Source organism: Penaeus chinensis, chromosome 25 (assembly GCF_019202785.1).
Source record: "Penaeus chinensis breed Huanghai No. 1 chromosome 25, ASM1920278v2, whole genome shotgun sequence".
Classification (NCBI taxonomy): domain Eukaryota; kingdom Metazoa; phylum Arthropoda; class Malacostraca; order Decapoda; family Penaeidae; genus Penaeus; species Penaeus chinensis.
The window spans coordinates 21,439,561-21,452,060 of record NC_061843.1 but is presented as its reverse complement, the minus strand read 5'-3'; the positions used below and the strand labels follow the sequence as shown (position 1 = coordinate 21,452,060).

General features: G+C 37.4%; 1 protein-coding gene across 1 annotated transcript in view; it reads left to right on the top strand.

Annotated features, from left to right (window-relative positions):
• The window catches only part of LOC125038654, a 21,477-nt gene that overhangs the window by 183 nt on the left and 8,794 nt on the right, over positions 1–12,500 (top strand). The window contains exons 1-12 of the mRNA XM_047632196.1: positions 1–4,276; positions 6,448–6,811; positions 7,216–8,195; positions 8,377–9,198; positions 9,729–9,773; positions 9,973–9,998; positions 10,386–10,468; positions 10,760–10,844; positions 11,278–11,335; positions 11,542–11,595; positions 11,728–11,850; positions 12,152–12,255. The exon at positions 1–4,276 is cut by the window's left edge and continues 183 nt beyond it. Coding sequence (XP_047488152.1) covers positions 6,624–6,811; positions 7,216–8,195; positions 8,377–9,198; positions 9,729–9,773; positions 9,973–9,998; positions 10,386–10,468; positions 10,760–10,844; positions 11,278–11,335; positions 11,542–11,595; positions 11,728–11,850; positions 12,152–12,255 — 2,568 coding nt within the window. The 5' untranslated portion in view covers positions 1–4,276; positions 6,448–6,623. The remainder of the gene's footprint in view (positions 4,277–6,447; positions 6,812–7,215; positions 8,196–8,376; positions 9,199–9,728; positions 9,774–9,972; positions 9,999–10,385; positions 10,469–10,759; positions 10,845–11,277; positions 11,336–11,541; positions 11,596–11,727; positions 11,851–12,151; positions 12,256–12,500) is intronic.

Genomic DNA, 12,500 nt, shown 5'->3' with positions numbered 1-12,500 from the left:
CGAAGACCCACTTTCGAAACTCCCTCGAAAGGGCACAGAACAGCATTTAAACTTCCCGCCAGACCAGGAAGCTGACAGTTTTCCCCGAGCACAACAACAAACCGCAGCAGCAAACGTCGCCTCTGAACCGCAAGTAGAAACCCAGCAAAATGTAATTCTGGCTCAGTTACATGGGGGATCGTATGCCTCAGACCCTAACCGTCCAGTCACACTAACAGACGCAATAAACATGTCTGAATTCCTGAAGAACATAAAAGAAAATGCCTTAAGAGTCCTTGGAACAGGCAAAGCTATAAGGTGTGAGGTATATAACCCTTCAGAAATGAGACCACTGCACGAAATGAATAAAACTAGGCAATTGGGAAGGAAATTGCGAGCATCCAGCTTCCAGTAACAACTGATCCTACAAAACCATATTCCCCGTAGAAACAGACCTGAAAATAGACAACTCAAAAGAAAAAAATAGAACAATGGGAGTCAAAATTCAAACATCACTCAAATAAGGAGAATAAAATAAGAGAAATAAAGAACTAAACAGTAAGGAAAAATGGATTGAAACAAAATCCATAAGACTAACATTTCAAGGGAAATGCCCAGAAAGAGCTGCTATAGGGCACATTTCTTACCAAGTTCACCAACACACTTTCCCAATTGTCAAAGATATGGTCATTGCACCATTAAAAAAACAAAGGTGCAGTAAATGTAATGGATTTAATCATATGTTCAAAGACTGCAACAATGATCTGTAATGTTTTTACTGCAAGGAAAACCACACACCGATAGACATAAACATTAAATTTCATAAAATGGAACAAGAGATAAATAAAAACAACACAACACCAAATAACCAAGAAGTGGGAAAAATAACAGTTACAAAAGATAGAACCATTAACAAATGAAGAGCGAAAACAGCATAATAACAGCACATCAACTGACACATCAAGAAACAACACGCAGGTAGTAAACTCCTCCCAAAACACAAACAGGACACAATTCAACCTTCAAAACACAAGACAGGAAAGTCAACGATTTCAATAAAATCAGATAGGTGGAGGTCTAGCCTTCTGTGTAAAAAACTCTCTTCAATATAAAGATATAAAATTAAATGATAATCAAGAACATAAACTTGAAGTACAAGCTATTAAAATACCTTCTAATAATAAATGGCTGTGTGTATTGCTAATTCATTAACCATGTAATAATATTTTATGACAAGAAATGGAACATTATTCAAACCAATTAGAGGAACCAAAGCTGATCATGGGAGACCTAAATGCTCATCACCCATTTTGGAAACTAAACTTAAATCCAAAACTCACTAATAAAATGCGCAAAAATGTTTTAGATTTTCTATGTATAATGCTGAAATATTACTAACACCATTAGGCCAAACAACAAGGATTGATCCAAAAATAGGCAAAACTTCAACAATAGACTTAATAATAGGATCTCCAATGTTAAGTCACTTCAAAATAACATCAGGCCCACATTTGAATAGCAATCATCTGCCAGTGATTGTAAAAATTAGCAGTAATCAAAATTCATCTCATAATAAAGAAAGAAAATGACATTTCGTGAAAGAGGGATGGACTAAATATTAGAAAGAACTGAATAATTTAAAGATAGAAGACACAAAAACTCTCTCAGCATTAGCTAATATGCTAAAAGAAATGGGGGAATGTTTCATTTAACAAGAAAAAAAACTAAACCAAACAAACCCTGGTGGAACGAAACTTGTCTCGAAGTAATAAAGTAACAAATGGAGAAAAAAAACTAACAAAGAAAATGAAACTGAATACAAGAAACTCATTGCTCAAAGTAGACGAGTAATAGAAACAGAAGAGAGAAAGGCATGAGAAAACTTTTGTAATGATTAAGACTAAGACCCCAACTAAAAAAAAGTTTGGTATTTTATAAAGAAGCAAATGGGCAAAATATCTAATCAAAGCTACCCTGTAATAAGCAATGATCTCCCCATTACAAATATGAATAATAAACTAGCTTTATTCAAAGAAGAATATAAAAAGATTGTTGGAAAAGAACCAAATGATATCTACTAAAGCAGAGATAGACAAACTACTAAACCTCCCTGATACTATAAATCTAAACAAAAAAAATAACAGTGGAAGATTTTAAAAGAACATTAAGCAAAACCAAGAATGGAAAGGCATAGGGGCCAGACGAAACCACTTATGAATTTTACAAAAAGGCACCAGACAACATACTAAGATTAATTCTAAAAGAAATCAATGAGCAGTGGTTAAAAGGTGAATACCTAGATGAATTAAAAAATATTGATAAATCCAATAATCAAACCAGGGAAAAAAAGAACAGATATTAGGTCTTACAGATTCATCAGTAGAATTTCTTGCTTAGGAAAGATGTATGTAAACATTATAAATTGCAGAATATACATAGATATACATAGAAAACGAGATGAAAATCAAACAGGTTTCAGACCAAATAGATCAATCACAGATGCACTGCAAATAATTGAATCAGTAATAAATAAAACATTACATGAAAATTTGCTTTGGTAGCCTGTTTAGATCTAGAAAAAGCATTTGACTCAGCCAACCACGATGCAATTATAATAAAGGCAGCCAAACTAGGAATCAAGGGCTCACCTCTAAGATGCTCAAAGAATTTCTTGGAAAGTAGAACATACCAGATAACAATAGGAGAAGAAGAAACAACAAAAATATCAAAGGGAGTACCTCAAGGCTCACGTTTAAGTCCAACACTATTCAGCATACTAATGTCAGACCTGAGCCTCCCAAAGGAAACCTTGTAAAGTAATTTATGCAGATGACATCACGCTAATTTCCCAAGACAGATATTTTAAAGGCTACTAACATCTTAAAAAGTGCAGTTAAAAATATAAAAGAATGAACTGATAGATGGGATCTGAAAATAAATGTCAAAAAGTAAACTCATGTGTTTCACCAATAGAAGAATTCAAAGCATACCAGAAATTAGTGTAGATAATGAAAAACTACTATTCAAAAATAACCATAATATATTAGGATTAGAATTTGATACCCCCAAATTAAATTGGAAATCACATACAGATAGAGTTAAAACTTCATCTCACAGAAGGATAGATATAGCGAAAAAAAAAAAAAACTGTCCACATTATCGTGGGGAGCAAAAAGGGAAACACTGATAATGTCACACAAAAAACAAAAGTTACCCTAAACATAACTCAAATACCACGATATTGATCAAAACACAGAAACTAATTTTATGCACAGTCTCACAAAAAGATACTCCTGAAGAAATAATCAGGAATCAATTCCACCAGATGGAAACCACAATATACAAAAAACATGATGAGATATTCACAGATGACTCGAAAATAGAAGTCAATTCTACCTCAGCAGCAATTTACATTAAAGACAAAAACATCACAACAATCTGGAAATTACCAAAAGAAACCCAAATAATAGAACTCGAGTTGTTTGCCATGAACGAAGGACTAAGATATATTAAAAACAACAGCATGAAAAACTCGGTGATATACCCAGATTCTAAATCAGTAGTTCACTGCATACAAAACACTAATCCCAAAAACTACAAACACATTATATTTGAGATACAATCAATAATTTGTAGCCTAACTGAAAACAAACAAAAAACAATAATTCAGTGGATACCAGCACACAAAAACATAAAGGGTAATGAAATAGGAGACCTTGCAGCAAAAACAGCTCATAATATAAGTGAAGCTTTTAATATTACCAAAGACATTTCATATGTAATAAAAGAAAATAAGAATGAAAACCAAAAGAATTGGGAAGAACATTTGAATAAGCCCCAAATACAAAGAACTACTATTTAAAAACCACCAGCCCCCAACCAAGGACAAGATAAAAAAGATAGAAAGTTAGACACATGCATTACAAGACTAAGAACAGCGCACACAATAAAAATTGAAACTGATCCCTTTTGCAGATGGTGCAAAATTCAAGAAGCAGCAGAGAAACATCTTTTCCTCCATTGGCCAAGATTTAATTCTAACAGTGATATTGCTGGAAGCATTAAAGAAAATAAAAATCATTAATCCAAATGTAAAACTTCCGATTACAGGAGTAGATCTGCCAGATGATCAGAAGTCCTACATACTAAGACACCAAAATATTCCTACAAAAAACAAAAATTATAGATATAAGAAGAAAGAAGAATCATGAAAAGGTTTCAGGGGATATAGACAAAAAGAATCTGAAACCCTATAAAAGAAGAAAGAAGAAAGCGAAGCTGGTTGGTTGTCACTGAGGTGAGTCCCATTCTATTTATCGATCGTGTAGCATGTGGCCAGATTTTCCTCTATGAAGTTCATGAAGGCTAGGAAGGGATAGTTGATATTAAATTATAGCACATCGGATCGTATAACGCTGAGTATAATGCCGCTTATTCCGTGCTCTGGCAAAAGCTAACAAATCTTCACGAGCATATTCTGAGACTAATCCATATATTTATAATAGATTGCTGCAGGCCTCCACAAAGTCTCCCAAGAGACAAGATGAGAGTGTGTTGGCCTCTTTGGAGCTTTGATAAATAACTTCATATGTCACTCCAGGTTATCTGTATGTTCAAAAGTTTTGTAGAATGTGTTCTTCCTTGAATTTGCCACAGTTTTTCTTTAATCTCTGCATGTCCTTGCTGCAAGATTGTCTAAGTTAGTTTACCATACACAGAGTTTACCTTCTAAGCCACAAGGCAGTGATTTGTGATGTTAATACATCTGCAAAACCACATTTTCTAAGTATCATATTGGAGTCTTCCAAATTTTATGAAAGCCAGAATGATGCTATAATTGCAGGCACAGCAAACCAGTTTCAATAAGCATAAAGTTTGAGTTTCATTTGATAGTTGCCTAGACGAGCAAATCACACAAAGGAAGAGAAGCTGATAAGTGCAGTTTGTTACAAGATTAAATCTGCGCACTTACCAGTAGGTCACCATAACAGACAATGTAGTGTGGAAAATGAGGCCAGAGTGTCCATTTGCCTCGTACATTTCTCTATCCTTACCAAGCCTCACCATAGATGATTTATATGGTAAAATTGCTTAAATAATCTTCATGCATGTAGATCATGATGATATTACCAACCATTGTTATTGTTCTAGAAATTCAATATACTGATAAACTATTTTACAATTCCAGCTTTTATCACGGTATCCAAAGATAGGTATATATTCATTAGATATAAATTCCTGATTTATGCCAGATGCTGTATGATATTGAGTATACATTTTGTTATTACAAGTAGAACTCCTTGAGTGTTCCACCTGCATTTATAAGAGAGAGGTAAGAGGTTTGTTGCCTTCCCAACCACAATACCGTTTATTTGATATGAGTTTATAAACACAATAAACTCATATTAAATGAGGAGCACTGAATGTGTGTGTATGTATGTATGTATGTATGTATGTATATGTATGTGCATATACATTATATATATAGTATATATACATATATACATATATATATATGCATATATCTATATATGTATATATACGTATATACTCATGTGTATGTGTATGTGTATGTGTGTGTGTGTATATATATATATATATTTATATATATATATATATATATATATATGCATATGCATATGCATACATATACATATACATATACATATATATATAATATATATATATATATCTCCATATATACATATACATACACACACATGTATATGTATATATCTATATATAATATATGTTTGTGTGCTTATGTGTGTGCGTGCTTGCTTGTGTGCATGCGTGCGTGCATGTGTGTGTGTGTGTGTGTGTGTCTATATACATATATATTTTTTTTTACGCACGCACACACACACGCTCACACTCACACACACACACACATACACACACACACACACACACACACACACACACACACACACACACACACACACACACACACATACACATATACACACATACACACATACACACATACACACATACACCTACATACACGCACATACACGCACGCATGCACTCATACATACACACACACACACGGGCGCACACACACACACACGCACACACACACACACACACACGCACACACACACACACACACGCACACGCACACACGCACGCACGCACGCACGCACACACACACACACACACACACACACACACACACACACACACACACACACACACACACACACACACACACACACATAACACACACACACATATATGTAAATATATTTAAGTATATATATATATATTGCTCTATCTATATATATATATATATGTGTGTATGCACATATATGTGTGTGTGTGTGTGTGTTTGTGTGTGTGTGTGTGTGTGTGTGTGTGTGTGTGTGTGTGTGTGTGTGTGTGTGTGTGTGTGTGTGTGTGTGTGTGTGTGTGTGTTACCATGTTGCCTCCCCTCTCTTTCTTTCCTCTCCCTTTCCTCCACAGATCTTGCATAACAGACAACAAGACGAAGAGAAAGTCAGACAGAGAAGATTGAAATAAGAAGAGACATGTGTAGTGTAAAGCTTGATAGAAAAAAAGAAAGAGAGAAAAGGGGAAAAAATGAGGACAGTGTAAACTGAGACAATAATAACCAAAGAAAATTAGAATTGTGTGTGAAGATGGCTGGGTTGACAATGGCGCAGGACCAGTTTGAGGCAGAGTTTAGAGAAGAGTTATTTCAAAAGTATCGGCAGTGTCCGAAGTACTTGATGCCAAAGAAAGTCTATTCTAACACCATTGAAGAACTAAAGACTGCAGCCCAGAACACATCTTCCAAGTCTCGGCATGGATACTACATTCTCCAGAAGTAAGTTTCTTATTTAAAATTCACAGGTTGGTATTGGAATGGAAGGGAAACAACAGACAATCTCAAAATTAATATTCATTGGATATTTTACAATGGAAGTGAAGTATAAAAAAATCCATGTTGCAACAACAGTCCTAGCAATTGAACTGAAGTAAAAGTGTGTAGAAATGGGGAAGGGAGGGGATATATATATTTTTTTTTTTTTTTTTTTTGACAAAACTCAATTGTATTCTTATCTCATGGATCTTCATGATCAGATCATGTAGTTGGCTCAGCAGAAAATGGATTTATTCTTCAGCTTATGATTTAAAGTTACTAAAGTTTATGTACTGTGAAAATTTGGTACTGATTAACTTTTTCACTGCTGTATTTATTTGCATTATTCAGAACATTATTCTTTGCAGGTATGAAGTTCTTCAGTGTGGAGACAGTGAAAAGCTGATCAAGAAACGCAAGAGTGTAGATGAATCGCCAGTCTACTATGTGACCATCGAGGATACTTATGACATCATTAAGAGGGCACACATTACAACAGGGCATGGTGGACGTGACAAAATGAAGTGCAATCTTGGGGCAAAGTATGCTAACATCACCAAAGAAGCTCTTGAATTATTCAAGTCCTATTGCATCACATGCCAAAAAAAGAGGAAGCAAAATAAGAGTGCTGGGGTAGTTGTGAAGCCCCTTTTGAGCAGTGAATTGAACTCTCGTGGCCAAGTTGACCTTGTGGATATGCAGTCATTGCCTCAGGCTCAGTTCAAGTGGATCATGGTCTACCAGTGCCACCTCACCAAGTTTGTCATACTTCGAGCGCTTGCATCAAAGAGAGCTGCTGAAGTTGCCTTTCAACTGCTTGACATATTCCTTCTGTTTGGAGCTCCTGCCATACTGCAAAGTGACAGTGGTTCTGAATTCACAGCTAAAGTCATCTCAGAGTTGAAAGAACTTTGGCCACAACTCATCATGGTCCATGGGAAACCAAGACATCCACAAAGCCAGGGTTCAGTAGAACAAGCCAATGGGGACATCAAGGACATGTTGCAGGCATGGATGGCAAACAACAAGACACAGGATTGGTCTGTTGGCCTTCGTTTTGTTCAACACCAAAAGAACTCTGCTCATCATTCCGGTATTAAGCGCACTCCATTCAAAGCAATGTTTGGCACTGATCCTAGGGTGGGCCTGGCATCATTGAGACTTCCTCCAGAGGTCCTTGAAAGATTACAGTCAGAAGAAGACTTGCTCACCCTCTTTGCTCGCCCTTCAGAAGATGAAGTTCTTGCTCAAGATCCCCAGCCTCCACCAGCATCTGCAGCACCAGCTGCCACCCCTCAGCCAAAACCTGCTCAAGACCCCCAACCATCACCTCTTACAAAATGCCAAAGTGAGATATATATATATATATATATATATATATATATATATATATGTGTTTGTTTGTTTGTGTGTGTTTGTGTGTGTGTGTTTATACATTATATATATATAAATATACATACATGTATTTGTGTGTGTGTTTATAGATGTTGATGTGAAATGGTAGTTCATCACTGTCTTTCTTTTTCCAGATATGGGTAGAGAGTGGATGACTTCAACAGCTGTCATTGAAGATTTAAGTTTAGAAACAAAATTGCATGATGAAACAGTTGAATTCAGTGCTGTTAAGGAAGAAGATACTGAAGACATCAGTGGGGAAAACTACCACAGAATAACAGAAATAAGTGATGATACAGATGAAGAGAATGCTGTCTATATAATGGCTGAAGATGTGCATACAGATATGTGTCCAGTATCAGTAGAAACAAATTTTGCAAATGTGGAAGGAAGTGAAAGTGACTCAGATGATGGAGATCCATTGCATGTGGGACCAACTGTGATTGATGACTCTGGGGACACAGACCCTTCAGATAGTGAAGAGGCAACCCCAGAGGTGGATCATCGCAAGGCAAAATATAAACTGTTAACAAGCAAACAAGTGAAACCATACATCTGTAAAGTCTGCAGTAAACCATTCTCTTTGAAAGGCAATCTAGTGCAACACATGATTGTTCATACAAAGGAGAAAACTTTTAGTTGTGACGTCTGTAGTAAATCATTTTCTTGGAAAAGTAATTTAGTGAGTCATATGAGCGTACATACAAAAAAGAAACCCTTTAATTGTGATGTATGTGGTCGAGGGTTCTCTGACAAACGTGTTCTAGTCAGGCACATGAGAGTGCATACAAAAGAAAAGCCTTATGTCTGTGACATTTGCAACAGAGCATTCTCTATGAAAGGTACTCTAGTTAGGCATATTAGAGTACACACAAAAGAAAAACCATTTGTCTGTGAAGTATGTAAAAAGTCATTCACTTGCAGACATCATCTAGTAAATCATAAAGCATTACATACTTAGGAGAAGCATAATCATCATAAGGGTCGTTTTGTAACATTATTATGCATACATTTATATAATGTTTTGTATTAATTGTTAATTATATCCTTTTATAACTAAATTCCATATATTTAAGACTCCTATGCAACTGAAAACCTCATAGCAAACATTTGTATCAATGCTTGCTGTTGAAACCTAAGCAGTGAAGGACTTCAAGTAGTGAGAAAGAAGAATTAGGGAGAGCTATAGATATTTATCTTCAGGGTTTTGTTTATTAGGTTTTATTTATTTTTTAGATTATTATTATTATATATATATATATATATTTTTACATAAGCAACTGTTGTATCATTATTTAGCATGGTCAAGGTTGTGCTGTTTGTTGAAGGAGGGGATAAGGCTGGGCCACATACATGTAAGGCCTGGGTGAAGCTAGCCTTTGCCAGTCTCACTGAACTGAACTGGAGGGGTTAATGTAACAGCTACTACAGATTTCAGCTTGACACATGGGTGTTCATCCAGATTGTCACTCTTTGTGCACCTCAGATCCAGATGTCAGACAATTCACACCAACTCCAAGTGTTTATCCCTGTATAGCCTGAGACTGGGAAGACAGTACAGAACATTATGGAAGTTGTAGTGATGAGAACATAATGATTGTGTATGTAAGGATGCTTGGATGTGCATCTCCGTAGTCCAGTTACTCACTGCCCAATTTGATCATGATGATTCTTGTAACAAAGCCGCAGTATAAAGTGATTCAGAAAAGCTGTGTATATCTCTCACCTAGTGATGTACCCAGACCAGTTCTTCCATGTAGGTCTTTCCCTCACATATCTAGGTATGATCTTTGTTGTTATGTCACTGCAGTAGTAAAAATAAACAATAACACCACTAATGATCAAAATGATGATATAAAATAAAAAGATGGAATTTATGATGAAAATGAGAAATATGAAGAGCAATAAAAACAATAATACTAATATTGTTTTGCATTTTGTCAGTTTAATACTGTACATAATTGATATAAATAATAAACAGAAAACATGGTATGTTGTGATGCCAATGGAAACAATACTCCCACACACACCTTTCGAGCTTCTTTTTCACCTATTTTTAATTTGACTATTTTGTAGTATTATTCTGTGCATACATTAGACTTCATTCTAAACTGATTGATTATAAAAACTATTTATATTCAAGATTCTGCACAATACACCATGCTACTGTTTCCACAACATTGGGGTTCCCCAGATGCACATACAAGTAGTGGGAAATTCAGGAGGGTCAGCCATGGAAAACTTAATTTGAATACCACCAAATGATATGGTATAGTGCTTCATGGACCACCTGGGAGGTAATGACAATGATAGTAATGTGTAATTTATATATATATATATTATATATATATATATATATACACACACATTCATACATACATGAAAAACATACATATATACATATATATTCATATGCACACATATGTATATATTCATTAATATACATATGTCTAAATATAAATATATAACATATATATCATTCACCAATGGGGAGCTAGCGCTGGCGGGAGCGCATAGCTGCATCCTCTCATCATGTCCACCGGGGGTTCCTCATGGCAAGCCACCAGGCAGGGTCCGGCCCATCTCTAGCTCTTCACCACAGGTTTGATCGATCGGCCCAGGCTACGACTTCCTAGGTCGTCCCACAGGCCTCCTCCACCTAGGGTTTTTTTCTTCGAAAAGAGAGAACCCGGTGGGCAGGATCCTCCTGTGGGGAATGAGCCAGGTGGCTGTATAGCCAGAGTTGGCAATCGCGGGCTGTAACAGGTCCTGTACCAATCTCACGGTGCAACCGTTGGTTGAAAACATGGTCCTGCCAACTGTACCCCATGATCCAATGAAAGGACCTGTTACGAAAGGCATCAAGACAAGATTCTTTGGTTCAAGATAGTGTCCAGGTTTCACTACTGTATAGTAAAACTGTCAATATCAGGGCCTTGAATACACATAGCTTGGCATCTCCAAATACTCTTGTCAAGAGATTTTATGACCCCTGCTGCCAGGCCAATCCATCTACTGACTTCCTGGTGTGACAGCCTAGAGTCATGAACTGCACTGCCGAGGTATATAAGACTCTAAATGTTCTCACCACAAGCATGTACCGACTGAACAGGATCTAGCAGGCCCCCTAAGTCCTGGATCTTGGTCTAAGGCCAGGAGACCTATAGCCCCTAGGGCTTTGCTTCATTGCTAAAGGCATCAAGAGCTGCCACTAGGGTTCCAAAGACTCACTAAGGATAGCTACATTATCAGCAAAGTCAAGGTCTGTAACCTTGATATTGCCCAGAGGTGCTCCATAGTGACTTTGGACAGTAGCTCGACCCAGTATCCAGTCTGTGCAACTGTTGAAAAGTGTTGGTGCAAGAACAGAGTCCTGAACTTACAGGGAAGAAGCTGGACAGGCCCCCACCACACTTTACAGCACTTTCATTACCAGCATACAGGCTTGTTATTAATCCAATAATCCTTGTTGGAATTCCTCTCAGTCTCAGGATCTCCCACGGTCTATTGTAGACTGACCAGGAGTGAACCCAGATTGCTCCAGCAGGTGGTCTCTGATATGTCTCAGAAGGATGTGAGCAAGAACCTTTCCCGGTATATTGAGTGGTGTAATGCCTCGGTGATTGCTGCAGTCCCACCGATCCCCTTTCCCCTTCCAGAAAGGGATGACCACACCCATCAGCAGGTCAGGGGGAATGGTTCCAGTCTGCCAGATGGCAGACAGGACTGCATGCAAGCCCCTTGCCATAGGTTCTCCACCAGCCTTCATCAGTTCAGCTGGGATGCCACAGATACCCGCTGCTTTACACCCCCCCCCCCCCTGAATTCAGTCAGGAAGGGTGGATCCTTGCTGATGGGTGGGTCTGGCAAAGGAATATCGACACTACTCACATCGAAGTTAATTGTTAGTGGAACAACCTGGTACAACTGCACAAAATGCTCAGCCCAATGCACCTGCACCTCAACAGGACATGAGATTATCGGGCCACTTGCAGAGCGAACTACAGTTATCTGTGAGGAAGGCTTTGAGTTCAGTTTTCTCAGGGCTTAGAAGGCAGGACAAAGGTCATTTACTTGGAAATGGTTTTCGACCTCCTCTGCAAGATTCCTGATAAACTGTTTCTTGTCCCATCTCAGCAGTGACTTAGTTCTGTGTACCAGGGGACGATGCAAGTCACAATCCCTTGACAGGCGAGTTGTGCGACAAGCATATGTGGCTTCCAGTGTCTCCTGCGAGATGAAATTCTGTCTTGCTCTT